Source organism: Gymnoscopelus braueri (assembly GCF_963280865.1).
Source record: "Gymnoscopelus braueri genome assembly, chromosome: 5".
Lineage (NCBI taxonomy): Eukaryota > Metazoa > Chordata > Actinopteri > Myctophiformes > Myctophidae > Gymnoscopelus > Gymnoscopelus braueri.
The window spans coordinates 27,077,897-27,094,901 of record NC_137606.1 but is presented as its reverse complement, the minus strand read 5'-3'; the positions used below and the strand labels follow the sequence as shown (position 1 = coordinate 27,094,901).

General features: G+C 38.7%; 1 protein-coding gene across 3 annotated transcripts; it reads left to right on the top strand.

Moving 5' to 3' along the window:
- Window positions 1-1,287: 1,287 nt before the first annotated feature.
- LOC308085545 (histone H4 transcription factor) lies at window positions 1,288-10,442 on the top strand. Of its 3 annotated transcripts, none has more exons than XM_080428742.1 (10): window positions 1,288-1,414; window positions 2,220-2,426; window positions 3,129-3,349; window positions 5,166-5,277; window positions 5,395-5,547; window positions 5,657-5,731; window positions 6,120-6,240; window positions 6,950-7,088; window positions 7,225-7,349; window positions 9,387-10,442. In XM_080428742.1, the coding sequence occupies exons 2-10, from the start codon at window positions 2,279-2,281 to the stop codon at window positions 9,817-9,819; spliced, it is 1,527 nt and encodes a 508-aa protein (XP_080284868.1). In that variant the 5' UTR covers window positions 1,288-1,414; window positions 2,220-2,278; the 3' UTR covers window positions 9,820-10,442. The 3 variants fall into 3 exon arrangements, with proteins under 3 accessions (XP_080284868.1, XP_080284869.1, XP_080284870.1); XM_080428743.1 differs by having other exon boundaries at window positions 1,291-1,414; window positions 2,254-2,426; XM_080428744.1 differs by having other exon boundaries at window positions 1,343-1,414; window positions 2,223-2,426.
- The last annotated feature ends 6,563 nt before the right edge of the window (window positions 10,443-17,005 follow it).

Genomic DNA, 17,005 nt, shown 5'->3' with positions numbered 1-17,005 from the left:
TATAACTTGGGCAGTACATTTTTATGAAATGAAAGGCATACCTAATTGTCAGCCAGTTCTGACCTCTAGTGGAAGAGAGCTGTAACAGAATGACTATGTAAAAAAGCATTGTACTGCAAGACAAATGCAGTACTTCTTCTATTATGCACCTGTTACAAACTTTAATTAAAAACAAAAATAATTACCAAAGACCTCAGAAGCTACAGATAAGAGTAAACTGATATTTAACGATAACAAATGTAATATCAATCTACAGCCTACAAAGTAGCCTATTTATCTGAAAGTATTTGCAACTAGCCTGCTTCTGCAATTTAAAAGGTATCCCTTTAAGTTAAATTATGTCAAAAATCATATCAGTAATATGATTTTGGACATAATTTAACTTAAAGGGATACCTTTTAAATTGCAGAAGCAGGCTAGTTGCAAATACTTTCAGATATAGGCTATGTTTTGCATGCTTCCATGCATGTGTATATCCCTCTTTCATGAAATTACTTTTTATTAAGTTCACCAGCCTAGAACATATTACAATGAAGATATTAGTCTAAATAAAACACGTTATTTATTTAATTAGTGATTGAATATTGTTACTTATTGAGTATTTTTATATTAGCCTTGTAAAAAAAACACATCTCTCAAACTTTGAGTGACATTTGTTACAGTCACCCCTTGACAGTGATGGAAAGTAACTAAAGTACTGTACTTAAGTAGAATTTTTAGGTATTTGTACTTTACTTGAGTATTTCCAATTACCAATACGTTTACTTCTACTCCACTACATCTCGGGTCCAAATATTGTACTTTTACTACACTACATGTATTTGAAAACTTTAGTTACTAGTTACTTTGTAGATTTTGATTATTATTACAAAACATACATTACCCACTTCATTGTGAGCTTGTAGATCTGCTATTTTCAAAAGATTTGTATACATTTGAAAACTTGAAAAGGGACATTCTGCATAATGAGTACTTTCTACTTTTGGTACTTTAAGATTTTTTTTATAGCAATACTTTTGTACTTTTACTGAAGTACATTTTTTATTCCGGACTTTTACTTGTAACAGAGTATTTCTATATTGCAGTATTGATACTTTTACTTAATCATAAAAATTGAGTACTACTTTTTCCACCACTGGAGTATTGTTACATACATCGACCATAAAAAAAGCCCCACCTCTCTCAAACTTTGAGTGACATTTGTTACAGTCGCCCCTAGATGGCAGTGTGTGCTTGTCAGTTTGTGACCTGCCGTTCAATGACAACAAAGAAGACGCTCTTCCTCTTGCAGGAAATAAACCAAAACATTGGAGGGAAAGAGAAAGATCTATGCTGGCAAGATAACACAACTTTGACGTGTTTATTGTGCGTGTCATTAAATGCTGATGGCTGCATACGTTCTCCCCTATTAAAGGTATGTTAAAAGGATTATCCAGAGAAAGGCTTTAGGGGACAGTGGCCGCTTAACGCGATACTCCTGGGATCAATCCCTCTCTAGTTGACATTAGCTCTAAAGCTGTGTAGCTAACCTTTACACACATTTTAGCTGATTAATTTGACATTTCCATCTACTCACTGTATCCTTTGGGCCTAACCTGTGGGGTAAGGAGGATTCATTGTTGTGTCAGTGGTGGAAAAAGTACTCGAATGTTTTTACTTTAGTAAAAGTATCAAGACAGCAATGTAAGTACTCTGTTACAAGTAAAAGTCCGGAATTAAAAATTTACATGAGCAAAAGTACTAAAGTATTGGTATCAAAATGTACTTAAAGTAGAAAGTACTCATTATGCAGAATGTCCCATTTCACAAGTTTTCAGATGTATAAAATATAAAAAAAATCTTTTGAAAATATCAGATCTACAAGCTCACAATGTCGCATCGCAACACATTAAGAGCTTGTAGATCTGATATTTTCAAATGGCCGAAATGTATATACAGCTGAAGTGGTTAATGTATGTTTTGTAATAATAATCAAAATCTACAAAGTAACTAGTAACTAAAGTTTTCAAATAATTGTAGTGGAGTAAAAGTACAATATTTGCCTCTGAGATCATATGTAGTGGAGTAGAAGTAAAAGTACTGAATACTGGAAATACTCCTGCAAAGTAAAAAAAATACCTCAAAAAAGTACAGTACTTGAGTAAATGTACTGAGTTACTTTACACCACTGCCATCTGCTCACTGTTACTGTATCCTTTGTGCCTCACCTATGGGGTAAGGAGGATTCACTGTTGTGAGCCCTTTGATATCTAGGAGGACTATACGTTCCAGCAGCATTATGGCAAAGAGGCAGCTTTCTCATTTGGTGGTGATGTGTGAGTGGGCGTCGTGCACCTTCAAGGGCACCTCCATGGAGGAGCTGAGCGAGCACATGTCTCTGCACATGAAGGACCACTTGGGAGAAGGAGATGCCATGGAGGAATTAGGTTTGTGAGGAAGATGCATGCATGCATGCATGCCTCCTGTCCTGCATGTACTGCAGTCAGTGGTGGGAAAAGTACTCAAATGTTTTACTTAAGTAAAAGTATCAATACTGCAATGTAGAAGTACTCCGTTACAAGTAATAATCCAGAATTCAAAATTTACTTGAGTAAAAGTACAAAAGTATTGGTATCAAAATGCAATTTAAGTACCAAAAGTAAAAGTACTAACATGTTTGAAAATAGCAGATCTACAAGCTCAACGCGTCGCGATGCAACGCGTTGTGAGCTTGTACAGTAGATCGGCTATTTTCAAATGGCCTAGGTATGAAATAGGGCTAAAGTAGTTCATGTATGTTTTATAATATAATAATGTATATCTAGTAACTAGTAACTAAAGTTTTCAAATAATTGTAGTGGAGTAAAAGTACACTATTTGCCTCTGAGGTGTAGTGGAGTAGAAGTAAACGTATAGACAATTGGAGATACTCCAGTAAAGTAAAAGTACCTCAAGATTGTACTTAAATAAAGTACTTAAGTAAATGTACTTAGTTACTTTCCACCACTGACTGCGGTGTATGCCACGAACGAGCATTCCTTCCTGTGGTCTATCATCATCAGTTAGGAGAAAGATGACGTCAATATAATTAATCTACTCCCTAGTTTGCCATGTAACCCTTGTCTCTTTCTTCTTACTTGTCATTCTAGATGACTATCCCTGTCTTTGGGAGGGTTGTGAGTTCCTGGCCATGGGTAAGCCCAGGGGGCTTGAGGTCCACGCTCACTTCCACACCTATCACGGCAAACTCAAGTTCATAGGGACACAACTCCGCAAATCCCACCCAGACCTCCCCAGCTGTAACCAGCACAACAGCAACCTGGTCTGCGAGGACACAGACGCACTTATTTGCCACTGGGGGCACTGTGATGTATGTACATGCATACATGTGTATTGACTTTGTTAAGACTTTGTTAATGAAACGAGCGTTATTGGTGGTAAATTCTTGATTGATATAGATAGACCTTTTATAAAGGAAAAACACCCCACTCACCTGGTGTGAGACTTAAAGGTAGGGTAAGTGATTTGCTTTGGTTAAAATAATTGTTAAATAGCTCTATATTCTGATAGTACTCATTGCTATAGAGTGTTTGTTCAGTATTAGGAGTCTCCTTGTCTCTCCACCTCTTTATTAAACAGAAAATGCATTTTCGTTTCAGTTTCAGTTTAATTTTCAATTTTATCCAACCAGGACAGAGAACTCAATCAGGATACAGATTAAACAAGTGAAATTGGAAGTGATGACACTAAGAAATGAGCATGCAAAATTTGAACTGGAACACTATACAAATTAAGCTTAAAAATGGGTACTTTCTCCTGATTGGCTGAGATTTTGACACCTACCGAAAAATGTTTTTTCTGTTTATTAAAGAGCTGGAGAGACAGGGAGACATCTGTTACTGAAAAAACACTCTATAGCAATGATTACTATCAGAATATAGTATTTTAACCTTTTAACAAAATACTTTTTGTTTTAACCAAAGAATATCACTTACCCTACCTTTAACAAGAACTGGAGAAATATGAGACATCGTTTTCGTTGGTTTTCAGAAAGAGGAGGGGGGGGGGGGGGGGGCAGGTAGAGCAATTAGAAAAAACAAACAGTAAAGAAAAACATGTCACGGAGAGGCAAAAATCTAAGATATCTGCATATATACACATTGCAGTAGAATCAAAATATCAACTATTTTATTGGCACACGATGTTGCGAAATAGAATTATTGTTTATTTGTATCTAAAATGGTTAAAAGGTTTTGCGAGCATAACAATGCAGATGACGGACAACTTTTCCTGTGAGTGTTTGCTACTGACTTTATACAGACAACAGTTGTGAATCACACCTTAAACAGCACACTACACACACACACACACAGATAAAAAAACCTACCGGAGTGTACACAGCAATCCACAACACAGCATTCCAGACTAGTGCACAAAGCCCCTCACCCTGATGGCAGGCCAAGCACAACTGGTCTAGCAAGCCAAATAGAGTGGGGAGAATGGTCTCAAATATTACAAACAAAAATATATTAGCACATCGGTTAACCAGCTCCACGCTCCACTTATTAAACTGAGGCCATACTTAAAGAGCAGAAACATGCTCGCTAGCTTATCTGCAGCCTATACAAAACAAGAAAGGGAAAGGAGCAGCCGTCAATCCATGCTCTTGTTGCCTTGTTCCACACACACTGTAATTCACTTTGCAGTCACTCACGGCAACAGTAAAACACAAACTAACTTTTCGCCTCACCAGGCATCATGTTTAGCCCGTAAGCACCCAAGATTGCCAGCTGTCTATTTGCCTCCCCAGAATGTGCCTTTGTACCTGCTCCTGTCATTAAGTAGTGACCTGTCCCCCTCAGGTGGCTACAAGTAGTTAACAGATTTTTAAAGTGTTCCTGTTCCAATTTTGTCTGCTCATTTGTGTCATCACTTCCAATTTCACTTGTTTAATCTGTATCCTGACTGAGTTCTCTATACTGATTGGATAAAATTGGTATGCCGAACTGAAAATGCATTTTCTGTTTGATAAAGAGCTGGAGAGACTTGGAGACTCCGGTTACTGAACAAACACTCTATAGCAATGAGTACTAATGAGTACTATCAGAGTATAGAGCTATTTAACACTTATTTTAACCAAAGAAAATCCTTATGGAACCTTGATGTTTTCTATTCTATTTGTACAGAGTACATTTAACAATCCAGAGTGGTTCTACCGCCATGTCGACAATCATGTTCAGTGTGCGGAGCTGCAGCCTCTCGCAGGCCAAGAGCAGGCCCTCTTTTGTCACTGGACAGGTACAGTATGATTGACGAATGGTGTACATGTATCCCACTCTGATGTTCTGCAGCTTAGTTTGGTTCAACTCTGGTCAAAGGTTGAGTGACGTTTGGCTTTTTGTTTTTCCACCATAGGTTGTGATGCCTTCTTCAAGATCAAGTACCGCCTCAGGGAACACCTGCGTAGCCACACTCAGGAGAGAGTTGTGGCCTGTCCTACCTGTGGTTGTATGTTCTCCAGCAACACCAAGTTCTTTGATCACCTCCATAGGCAAGCTCCACCAGAGGGTGAGAAGAAAGCTGCTTGTTCTTAGACACACATCTTAAGCCTGTTCAATAGGGCTGGTTTCCATTTTGATATCCTCATGTATTTTACCTGTTGATCTCATTCCAACAGCATCTTTGGTTTGTGAGCATTGTGGCAAAGGTTTTGCCAATGAGAGGCTTTTGAGGGACCATGTACGACAGCACGGTAATGATATTCTTCAGTCTGTAAACTTAACGTTGTCTTGATGTAGCTGGTTTAGATATTGAGGTTGGGCAATGTGACAGTGTCACAATTTGTAGACCAAATGTTCATATTTGAGACATTACAATAGTGAATGAATACACAATTCATCAACATACTGTTATTGATGACTGGTCCTTCAATGCTATGGATTTCGGTGTGATTAAATCACGGTTTTCAATGACACAGGTTAAAGAGGAAGTAGGAGAGAGAGAACACTTCAAGTATATTGTAGAATTTTTCACACCAATTCATTAGAAATACTATATGTGATTGAGAATGTGATATTGACCAGCCCCGCTACATATTCTATAAAATATATCACGCATGTAATCTTGTGTTTCATTTGCAGTGAACCATGTCAAGTGTCCGTTGTGTGACATGACCTGTACTACTCTGGCAACTCTGAAAATCCACATCAAGTTCCGCCACTGTGACGAGCGGCCATTCCCCTGTGATTTCTGTGAGAGCAGGTAGACCATCAAAACAGCTGTTGAAATGTTGTTTGCATCTGTATTTCACCTGATGAACATCAACTAACAGTGGTTAGTTTTGTGAGACAAAATTAACCACTAAACCCCAAACAAAACTATCCATTTAAGATAAACAAATTGGCGCTCAATGACTACTTTGAGTGAATTATGTTGGTAGAAGAGGTGGGATGGCATAGATGCAAAACATATTGGATACAATTTGAGATTTTGAATCATGGAGTTTTTTATTTGATATTTGATCATTTGATATTTTTGTTGCTACACACCACTGCTACTATGGTTTATGTTATTTTATTTGTTGCCTACTTCTAAGTTAATTGGTGCTTATTTCCTTTTGTCTTGATTGAAATTGCAATAGTACACATTAGACAATCATTTTGCATAATCTTTTTATTGTGAGAAAATATGAACATTCCTGTCTAATGGCAAGAATGTGACGGTGATGGTAAAACACATGTACTTAATACTTTTCATATTAACTATTTAGTAATTTAGAAAAGTATGGAAAACAATAACAGTGTTAGTTGGGTTGAGTTATTCCAGTTCTCACATATTTTGATAATGGAGGTAATTCATTCACATCAATTTATCTCCCATTAAATAATGTAATGAATTATATACTATGTATTTGTGAATATAGCCATGGCCAAATGATGTGCTTGATGATGGTGTAACATCTTTACCACAGGTTTAAGAATCAGCACGACCTGCGGAAACACATGGACACCCACAATGACGGTAGTACCTACCACTGCACAGTGGAGGGCTGTGATTATTCCTGCCGTACATCACACGTCATGAAAACGCATTTCAAGAGAATCCATGAGGTCCGTCCTCTGAATTACAACTATACACTATCAATTTACATGAGTCATTATGAGCTAAACCTTTGTGCTTGATAATTGCAATGGTTTTCTGTTACTTGGATTATTACACAAGTGTGTTTTGGGTTTCTATCCTCAGGGTAGCATGATTTCCAAATACAAATGCCATATCTGTGAAAAGACCTTCTCCTGGTGTTACACACTCACCCTTCACCTGCGCAAGCAGCATCAGCTGAAATGGCCATCTGGCCATTCCCGCTTCAGGTATGAGTTCGCAGCTAACACAGATCTGGAACTCTTTTAGAGTACGCTCACACGTGTGATGGAATACAAATTTAAAGCCAAATGTCTGTATGTGTCTTGTGAGCAGACTGGTGTCTGTAGAGTAGTGCATGTACAGCAATTCATTTTTTAAGTCTGACGTCATTTTGTAGTCCAAAAGGCACCAGCGCCGTCTACTCTTCATTGTAAACAAACATGTCGGAACCCGTAAATCTTTTTACAATAACCTGCTTTTTCAGAAATGAACTATTGAGGGTTAAAAAGGGTCTTAATACTAATATCATAGACAGTAAAAAGTAGGTTAATATATATATTTATATACATATTTATTTATTATTATTATTAACATTATAATATTTATTTTTGAGCGGTGCAACCGCTCCTATAAGAGGGTTTAGAACCCATCCGTGGTGAAAGTTTTTCTTTCCGTCGTGAAAATGTGTCTTTCGCTGTGACGCCATGCTGTGGAAAACACGCCCATAGGCTAAGCTTTGCAGGACGTGCTGTGATTGGCTAGCGAGACACATGATGAAATTAACTTCAAACTTCGCAGACGCGCTGTGATTGGCTAGCGAGACGCATGATGAAATTAATGATAATGTAAAAAATGTAAGCACGTCACTTCGCAGGACGTGCTGTGATTGGCTACCGATACATGATGAAATTAGTAACTCATAAATAGCACCGCTCACTTCATACTGGGTGTGATCTTTTTAATATTTATTTTTATATATATATAATATTAAAATAACGATTTCCTCTTATCTTTGTCGTTGCCAGGAAAGCGGTAGAATGACACTTTAGTCGTTATTTTAGTCTCGGATCTGTTAAAACAGCGAGGGACACAACTCTGCGCATATTGGCAAAACACACACTTGGACCTGGAAGTTGTTCTGACGGGGCGCAACGTCACGGCTTAACAACAGCATAACTTTGCATTCATACTTTTTCAGTTCGCAAATGTTAATAGAATTAAATCTATATCTACAAATTCAACATGTTTACAGGTTCAACTTGCAAATTACAGACACAAACCATACGTTACAAGCACAAGTAACAAGTTCAAATATTTTTGCCATTAATTTCAGCCCATATAGGTCTGACCCATGGCCTCCCAGCAGGATGTGCCTGGAAAACCTCCCTAGGGAGGCGAATAGGAGGCATCCTTACTAGATGCCCAAACTCCTCAGCTGGCTCCTTTCCATGCAAAGGGGCAGCGGCTCTACTCAGAGTCCCTCACGGATGACTGAGCTTCTCAACTTAGCTCTAAAAAGCCCAATTTATACATTGAGCGGTCCGGGCACCTAGGCTGACAGCGTGTAGCGAGTTTGTGTCCCGTTCCCGAGAACCTTTGCTGCGTGTCACTCCCCATCTCTCTCTCCCCATTTCCTGTCAGTCTACTGTACTCTATCAAATAAAGGCAGAAAAAGGCAAAAGATAATCAAAAGAAGAAAAAAAAGTAAACAAAAAAATCTTCCCAACCAAACATTTTGTCTGCAACCTTTTATTTTTCCAGAGGTACGCAACACTGTTGGCGGACTTTTCCGCTACACAATATTGTTGACAAGTCGGTCAACACTTGTTGCTCAAAGCATGAATTTTAAGGGAGATGCCAGCCACCCTCCTGGTGAAACACATTTTGGCCGTTGTAACTGTAAGAAAACACACAAATAGAACCATTTCTAAATTACCCGAAGCATATTTTTCTGCATTATATTCTGTTAAAACAACATACTGATATAACTGTGATTGGCCAATAACCACCAAACGATAAATTGGTTGGGCTCAAATTTAAGGTAAAGTTTGTCTATTGGTGTGTGCCAATACAAAAGTGGAAACGTACTTTGTCCTCCATTGATTTGAAATTGAAATTTTGGATGTGCTATCTTTTTGGGGATTTTTTCAATTCCTATTTTTTTTATATGTATATATTTAAAAAAATTAAACCCATTGTTTATGCACAACCTCTTTTTCTTATCTAATTAAGTTCTGTTTTGCTTATTTGGTTTTGCAACAAAGATACAAAGAGGATGAAGATGGCTACCTGAAATTGAACATGGTGCGGTATGAGACAGTGGAGGTGACCCAGGAACTCATAAAGAACATGGATAAGAAGCGCCAGACCGTTCGGAAGAGCGTCGGCAGCCGGGCCAAAAGAGCTGCCACCAGAGAAGAGTCCCGCCAAAACTCTCCCCCAGGCTCCTCATCTCCGTCCTCCTGGTCTTCGTCCTGCTCCTCTTCTGAGCTGTCTGGAGGGGAGGACGGGTCACCTCAGGCTAGTCCCAGGGGCAGTGAATCTTTATACCCTGTGTACTGCGTCATGAACAGTGTCCCTGTTATTGAAGATGAGCCGGGGGGGTTACCCCTGGAGGATTGTGACTCTGGTGGAACCTCTGGAGCAGTGCGGGCCCTGACTGATGTCGCTAGGGGCCTGGGCATGGATGTGGTGTGAACCTCCCTCCTTGCACTGAAAAAGCTCATGCATCAAAGTCTCACATTTAATTTGCAAGCTGTCTTTGAGAATCATTCCAAACGGACAGTAGTCATTGGCTTCTCCACTTTCCCTTTTCAACTGCATATTTGTTTCTTAGTATTTTTATTACTTTTTCTGTGTACAAATAAACAAAACGTGTAAGGTCTCCAATGCTATTAAGCTGTTATTGTGTAAACAAATTACTCTCTAAATCTGTTGGGTTTTCCCACACCATGTGTGTTGTACAAATGTAACTTTGAAGTTTGAATATGACAACTGAGATGGGCTGTTTTTTGTTTTGTTTTGTTTTTTAAGATAGTATAGATTGCAGTTGTTGACAGTCTAACCCTGAGAAAAAAAGGGAGTATTTTCTGGTCCCTGGACAGGGGAAATTGCTGTTGCTCTTTAATTGCTGTGAAATAACTTTCCTTACCTGCAGAATCTTCAATGGCTTGAATAATCATGTACATCCTTGGAATGTAAATAAAGTATACTACAGTAGTATTGATACATAACATTTAATTTTTACTTTTCAAAAATGTAAAAACAGCTGCTTGTTCTTTTTTTTTACATGACTATAAATACAGAAGTTGCTTTTATCAGAGTTTGTGTCGTACTGTCTTACCAACTCATATTTTAGCATTGTGCATAATTGATACAGCTTGACCAATTGCCATATTTTTATGAATCTGTGATATACTTATTCAATTAAATTCTATTTTGCAATACAGTTTCATCACTCTTCACATTGAACAAGTGAAATAGTTTGGCAATTTTTTTGCAGTGCATACACCACACATTTGATAGATTGATTGAATACTTTATTAGACAGAAATGTAAACAGCACATGGTTCCGTCAGACATTTGGGCTAAAAGGATAACACAAAAAAGTCCTGGGGGCTTGTTTCCATTGTGGTCCTACAGAATGTATCCAATTCATCAACATGAATTAATGAAATGCACTAAAGGTATGAAAAGTGCAGGTCCAGGTTGTGCCGCTGACTCAACTGGTGAGTTCATGTACCACACGGGCCACAGATTTAATTACATCTTGGGAAACACTTTGAAACTGAAGCATATTGTGTTAGGATGAGATGAGATTTCTCTCTCTCTGAAGTTGTGAGGGACCAATCAGGGCACAGTATGCAAATATGGGGCGGGTTTATCACCAGGGGCTTTTTTTTTTTATTTGCCCCTCGGAAATGCAGATTCCACACAGAGATTCCAGACTAATATCTACGCAGTGATATTAGTCTGGCCATGCAAGGCTAGGGCAGTAGTGGTACTTCTTGACACAGGCGAGTGAATCTTGTGGACGTGGCCACTCCCACCCTGGATACCTGAGGCCCAGGGTAGATGGTAGTCAGTAAGCAAGGTTGATGTAGACCCCTGGTTGTAGAACGGTGGAGATGAGGTTGGTTATAGTTTTTATGGTAGTATTTCTCATTCAGTGGGTGGATTAACTTGTTCCCTCTGAGGCAGACACCCTCCTGCTGCCTCAGACGAAGAGGGCAAAGAAAATCTGGAAGGTGGTGGTAGTACTCTCTGTCTCTGTGGCACCATTCAGTCTTAGACATCCATAGTCTTAGGTCCATATTCCCATGCATATCCTGCGATGGCCTCCATGAAGAAACCGGGTAAGGATGCTTTCTAGGTCTTAGACAGGAGATTACCCTGACAGGAATGGTGGTATGTGTCCTGGTCACATCATATCCACTACTGACATGATAGAGCGCCGGTGTACTGCACTCTGCAACTTGCCCGTTAGAATCTTGGTGGTCATCTTCCCTTCGCTCCTGCTTCACCCGTTTTACTTGTATGTGTCCCTCACATTCAAGATCTCTGTTGCTGCCTGCCTCCAGGCTGCAACTATCATCAGTTCCATGGTTGAATTCAGTAGTCATGGTTTGATGATAATTTAATTTTGTGTTGCCTGAAGTTTCTTCTGCAACCGGTGAACCTTTTTTCAAAGTGGTCAAGCAGGGTTGTCTGCGATTTTCATACGCTTCTTCCTCTCTTCTGTCCCACAGCAGGTGCAGGTGTTGCCCATTTTTCTCTGCGCTCTCTTCTTGTTTGATTGCGTTGATGTGGTGATGTTCTGATGTTGATGTGTAACGTTCAGGAGATGGACCTTTGCCAAGGTGTTCCATAACCGCCTCACTCCTGTTCGGGATGTGGATTTCTGAATTTAAACATGGAAGTTTCCCAGCTGGAGATTCTAAAAGTGAGAAACAGATCAGGTTGATTAACCTGACTGAAGTGCCAAAGAGCACACACATCCCAGACAAAAAGAACACACAAATGCCAGACAGAGGACGTGAGACAAAAACATAGAGTCGTCTCGACACACTGTTTTGCTACCAATCAGTAAAGAGTTTTAATCTCACCAAACGTGACCTTTTGACTGACTATTAAACCTCTCTAACCTGACCGTTAAACCTCGCTGTGGCTAAAGCGGTTTATGAATTGTGCCTGAACTCACCTGGACTGGGATGGATGCCAGAGGGTTGACACAATTCCCTGTATTGGTGCATTGAGTCTCTTATATTGGTGTCAGGCTCAGGCTGTAGTCTTGGGTGAAGATTACTCGGTTTCACGTGCATCATCTGTAAAAGAATGTAGCATTTATACAGCATTTTAGAAAAATACAGAAATCTATATCCTACAAGTTTGTCTTGTTCTTTCAACGGGTTCTTGCGTATTATTGCAAAAATGGTAATGGAACTGCCATGCAATACAGACATGCATTGCGCCCCACCTCCTTGGTTTCTATTGAAAAACAATTTAACAATTGTTACCTGAACACTCTGTTTATGGTAATGAATCTGCCATGCAATACAGACATGCATTGCACCCCACCTCCTTGGTTTCTGGTAGGAAAAAGTCAAGATTTCACAAACAACTTTGTATCTAGTTTATTTTATCTCACAAAGACTCCTGAAATAAACTGCAGCTATGCAATAAAACTCATCATGGGAATACCTTTGGGTGTAAGGTTCCCTGTGAGGTTCTGAGAAAGGCTTTGATGGGCATGAAGGAGAAACGCTTTGGTGTCCCACAATATAGACGCTCGAAAGACTGCGGAATTTACATAAAAAAGAAATAAAAGGGTAGAAACAGACATAGAATAATAAAAAACATTTTATTGTAAGTAATGGAAGGAGAAAGACCAGCTTTTGTAGGTTACTGTATCTGCACAGGAACTATAAAGGCTAACCTATAATTCATTGTGTGACAGTGTCACTCATAACACAAAGTATAAATTAGGCTTTAGATGGGAATTAATTCTACATTAACTCATAGCACAAAAGTGACATCTTTACCTCACTGTCTTGAGTCCTCAGTGGAGGAGGTAAGATGGCCAGGGAATGGTGCAGCCCTGGAGTGAAGGTGTGCTGGTGGGTGTGCTGATGCATGTGTTGGTGCTGCTGGAACTGAGCGAACCCATATGGAGATGATCCCAGAGAGGACATCATGTGTGCTCTTATTTCCTGAAGTTGCAGGATGTTGTATTCTAAAAGATAAAGTCATAAAAATGCACATAAACATTAATTGTACACATTTGGGAGACAGAAGCCTTTAACCACTTTGAACCTGGTGGCCCAGTTTTGGTAAATTCTTTAAAGAAATGTGTTATTCTTAAAAGAAAATGTGTCACGAATCTCACAATGTAATGTGTTGGTGTGTGACCACCACCGTAAAACAAAGTATAAAATAAATAAATACATTTATTAATGTTAGGTCAATGCATATTGTGGCTACAGTATGTTGCACTGAAAAGCTTGTCAACAGAATTATTATTTGAAAATCTGAGTGTGTATGTGTTTGTGTACCAGGCTGAGAAATGTTTTTTAAAACATTGGCATCTCTGGGTTTGTCCTTGGGGCTAGCTGGTCTCCCACTGGAGCTGCAAACATGTTGGAGTAGAATAATAGGATGACCTAATTCACCAGACAGAGGAAGTGTTCACCAGAATTAGGCCCTTCAACACCAAGCCTTCTGCCAAGGTCAGAGTTAAGAGCAATGAAACCTAGTCAATCAACAACTGGGCAATTGGTCAAGCAATTAGAATGCTAAAAAGAAAAGTGCTACAAATTACTAGGAGAGTAAACCTGGCATGTATCATACCATCTATATACTATCTATAAATAACAATAGAATCTGTAAATAAGGATACACCTAGCATCAATACAATTCCAACACAATACTGGGTGTTAAAAAAAAAAAAAAAGCAAGCACAGAATCTACATTTATAACAATAGTTGTAAATGAAAAATGTGACGATGTTCCAGCCATTCTTTAGTGTATTTGAAAATATTATATTTAATATCTATTTAAAAACAAAATATGTTCTGATTAATTTTGATGTCTTATGGAGGGTAAATAGAGCTTTGGCCTCATGGCTAGTCTTTGGTAAAATATACTGTATATAGTGCATTTCCCTTCAAATAAATCCCATCACAATAGATACTTTTTCTTTTGTTCAGTCTGCCGACTCACATAAACAGAGATTATTGAGAATGAATGCTAAATATACAGTTTAGTTTGGTGTATAGGCTCTGATCCTGTCACTCCCTGCAGCACACACCTATATAGTGCCAACAGAGTACATCGACCCCCTGATGGAAGCCTGACTCAGAGCCTACAGGTGGAAGGGGGGATGATGACTTGATGAGATGATGTATTTCCACACACATACATGCACGCACTCACACAAACCGTTTATGTATACGATACGCTTTTGTGCCTAATCTGTTTAAATCATTTGGGTTCCAAGGACTCAGAATTAGTAATCCAATTAGTCTAATAACCGCCCCTCAGGTCTTCAAGTGCTGACCTGCTCGAGGTGCCTACAATGACATAAAAAACACGGTGAAGCAGCATTCTGCTTCTACGGACCGACCGACCGAGTGTGGAATAAACTCCCATTACACCTAAGCCTCTGTGGATAGCTTTAAAGCACAGCTCAAGACCTACTTCTTCACTCTTGCTTTTAGTAGATTTTTTGGTTGATTTTTAAATATCTGTGTTGTTATCCATGTCCTCACTGTATTGCCTGATTCACTGCCTTTTGCTATTATTTTAATGTTGTTTTATGCTTTTGCTTTTCTTATTTGCTTTATTGTTAAAGTAATTGTAATTGTATTCTTGCTCTGTAAAGCACTTTGAGCTGCATTTCATGTCATGAAAGGTGCTATACAAATAAATAAAAATAAAAATAAAATAAATAAACCAATTGTGAATCATAAACAATGTGCCTCATATCATTATGCAGCATGCTGTTGTAGATGATTTCCCAAAGTGACTAAGATAAATAGAGGAGGCTCTACACAGGTATTAAGTATTAGCAGAATGCTTGTTTATGTATCAAGAACAGACCGTTCTGTTTTAGTCAGTTAATGCTATTGTTCAACAGTAGTCAATTTGAGGTCAGGTAAGCTGTCAACCTAATGCCATCCAGGGCCTGACATAGGAATGTTATCCTATATTAGTGCCTCTTTACTTTCTTATAAATAACAAGAATAGCTGCAGGATGTAATATTGTATGTTGGAGGTAGGCTATGTTACCACTTTATCACCGTGGTTCACACTTAATCAGTTCTTATGCACACTTTTCAGTTAAAGATTAGAGCTAGATAGAAACTTGGAAAACATCGGTGGATTTGAATAAAGAGTCTTCTGTTTATAAAGCACTGACTTTTCTCCCATACAGATAGATGATTCTTGTGACAACTAATTACTTACTCTAATAGGATTTAGATGCAAATTGAAAATGATCCAAATCCAATAGGTGGGCTTGAACCAGGGACCTTGTGTGTCTGGAACGCTGTCTTATCTCCAGCACCAGAGACTCAGATTGTGACAGTTACTTACTTAGCCGCCTTATCATTTAGATGTGAAAATGTTCAAAGTAGTGGATTGTGTCAACTTGCCTGTGTGACTGACTGACTGACTGACAGACAGAGGTTTTGTTATTATATTATAGTAGAATAGGATATTGAAGTGGAACCATACATTTTTGAAGTGGGATGTAACATGAACACAACATTGTTGATGTGTGCGCACTTTCTGCACGGTGAAAACTCAGTGGTCAATGAAACCATGCATTGATGTTCCTGTTTATAGGCTAATTAAATACTTGGCCTGATAGTATTTAGATGTAGAGTGAAAAAGATCCAAAAGCTGGATTTGAGGCAACAACCTTACATTCATGAAACATTGGCACAGAGGCATTGAAGATATTTGTGACAATTAAATACATAGCTCCATAGGATTTAGAGAACTACAGTATGAAATGACAACACATGTTGCAAGCTTGTAGATCTGCAATCTTATATAAATGAATCCTAATTTATTAGATCACACGTAATCAGTTCTTATGCACGCTCTTCAGTTAAAGATTAGAGCCAGATACAAACTTGGAAAACATTGTTTGTGTCAACTACTTAGCCTGGTTAAGATTTAGATAAATGTGAACATTTCCAAAATAGTGGATTCCAACCATGTATACATATATATATATATATACACACACACACACACACACACACACACACACACACATATATACTGTATAAGTGTATATACACACATACTGTATACACATAAATGTGTGTCTATATACACACACACACACACACAAGTATGTGTGCTGAGCACCCATAATACCTACAGTATGTGTATCATGGAACTATGGATTACTTATTAGAAATACTAAGACACTATTCAGCATTACATGTATAACGAACATGATGCAGGCTACTTAATGCGTCTTAACAGCAAATTTCTTTTTTGCAAAGGTACTTACTTTAGTGATACAATCAGATGAAAAACCTCTTGATGCTTCAGAGAAACTATCCAGTGAGATTGAGCGCTCACAGCTACACACTGTTATTTAACCAGCACAAGTAAACACTCCCTCTCTGTTCGTCTCCCTTTCTCCTCCTCCTCCTCCTCCTCCTCCTCCTGTCTCGGACGCTGCTTTCCTTTCCATCTCATTCCTCCACGCACGCATGCACGCACCCACAAGAGAATGAACCAATGGCCACAAAGTCACATCTACATGTGACTTATGACGTGATTAAAAAGTCAGATATTCCCTCAAATGCATTACAGTAAAGTACATGTCCCCAAACATACAGTATTTAATGGAATCTCATGTCTG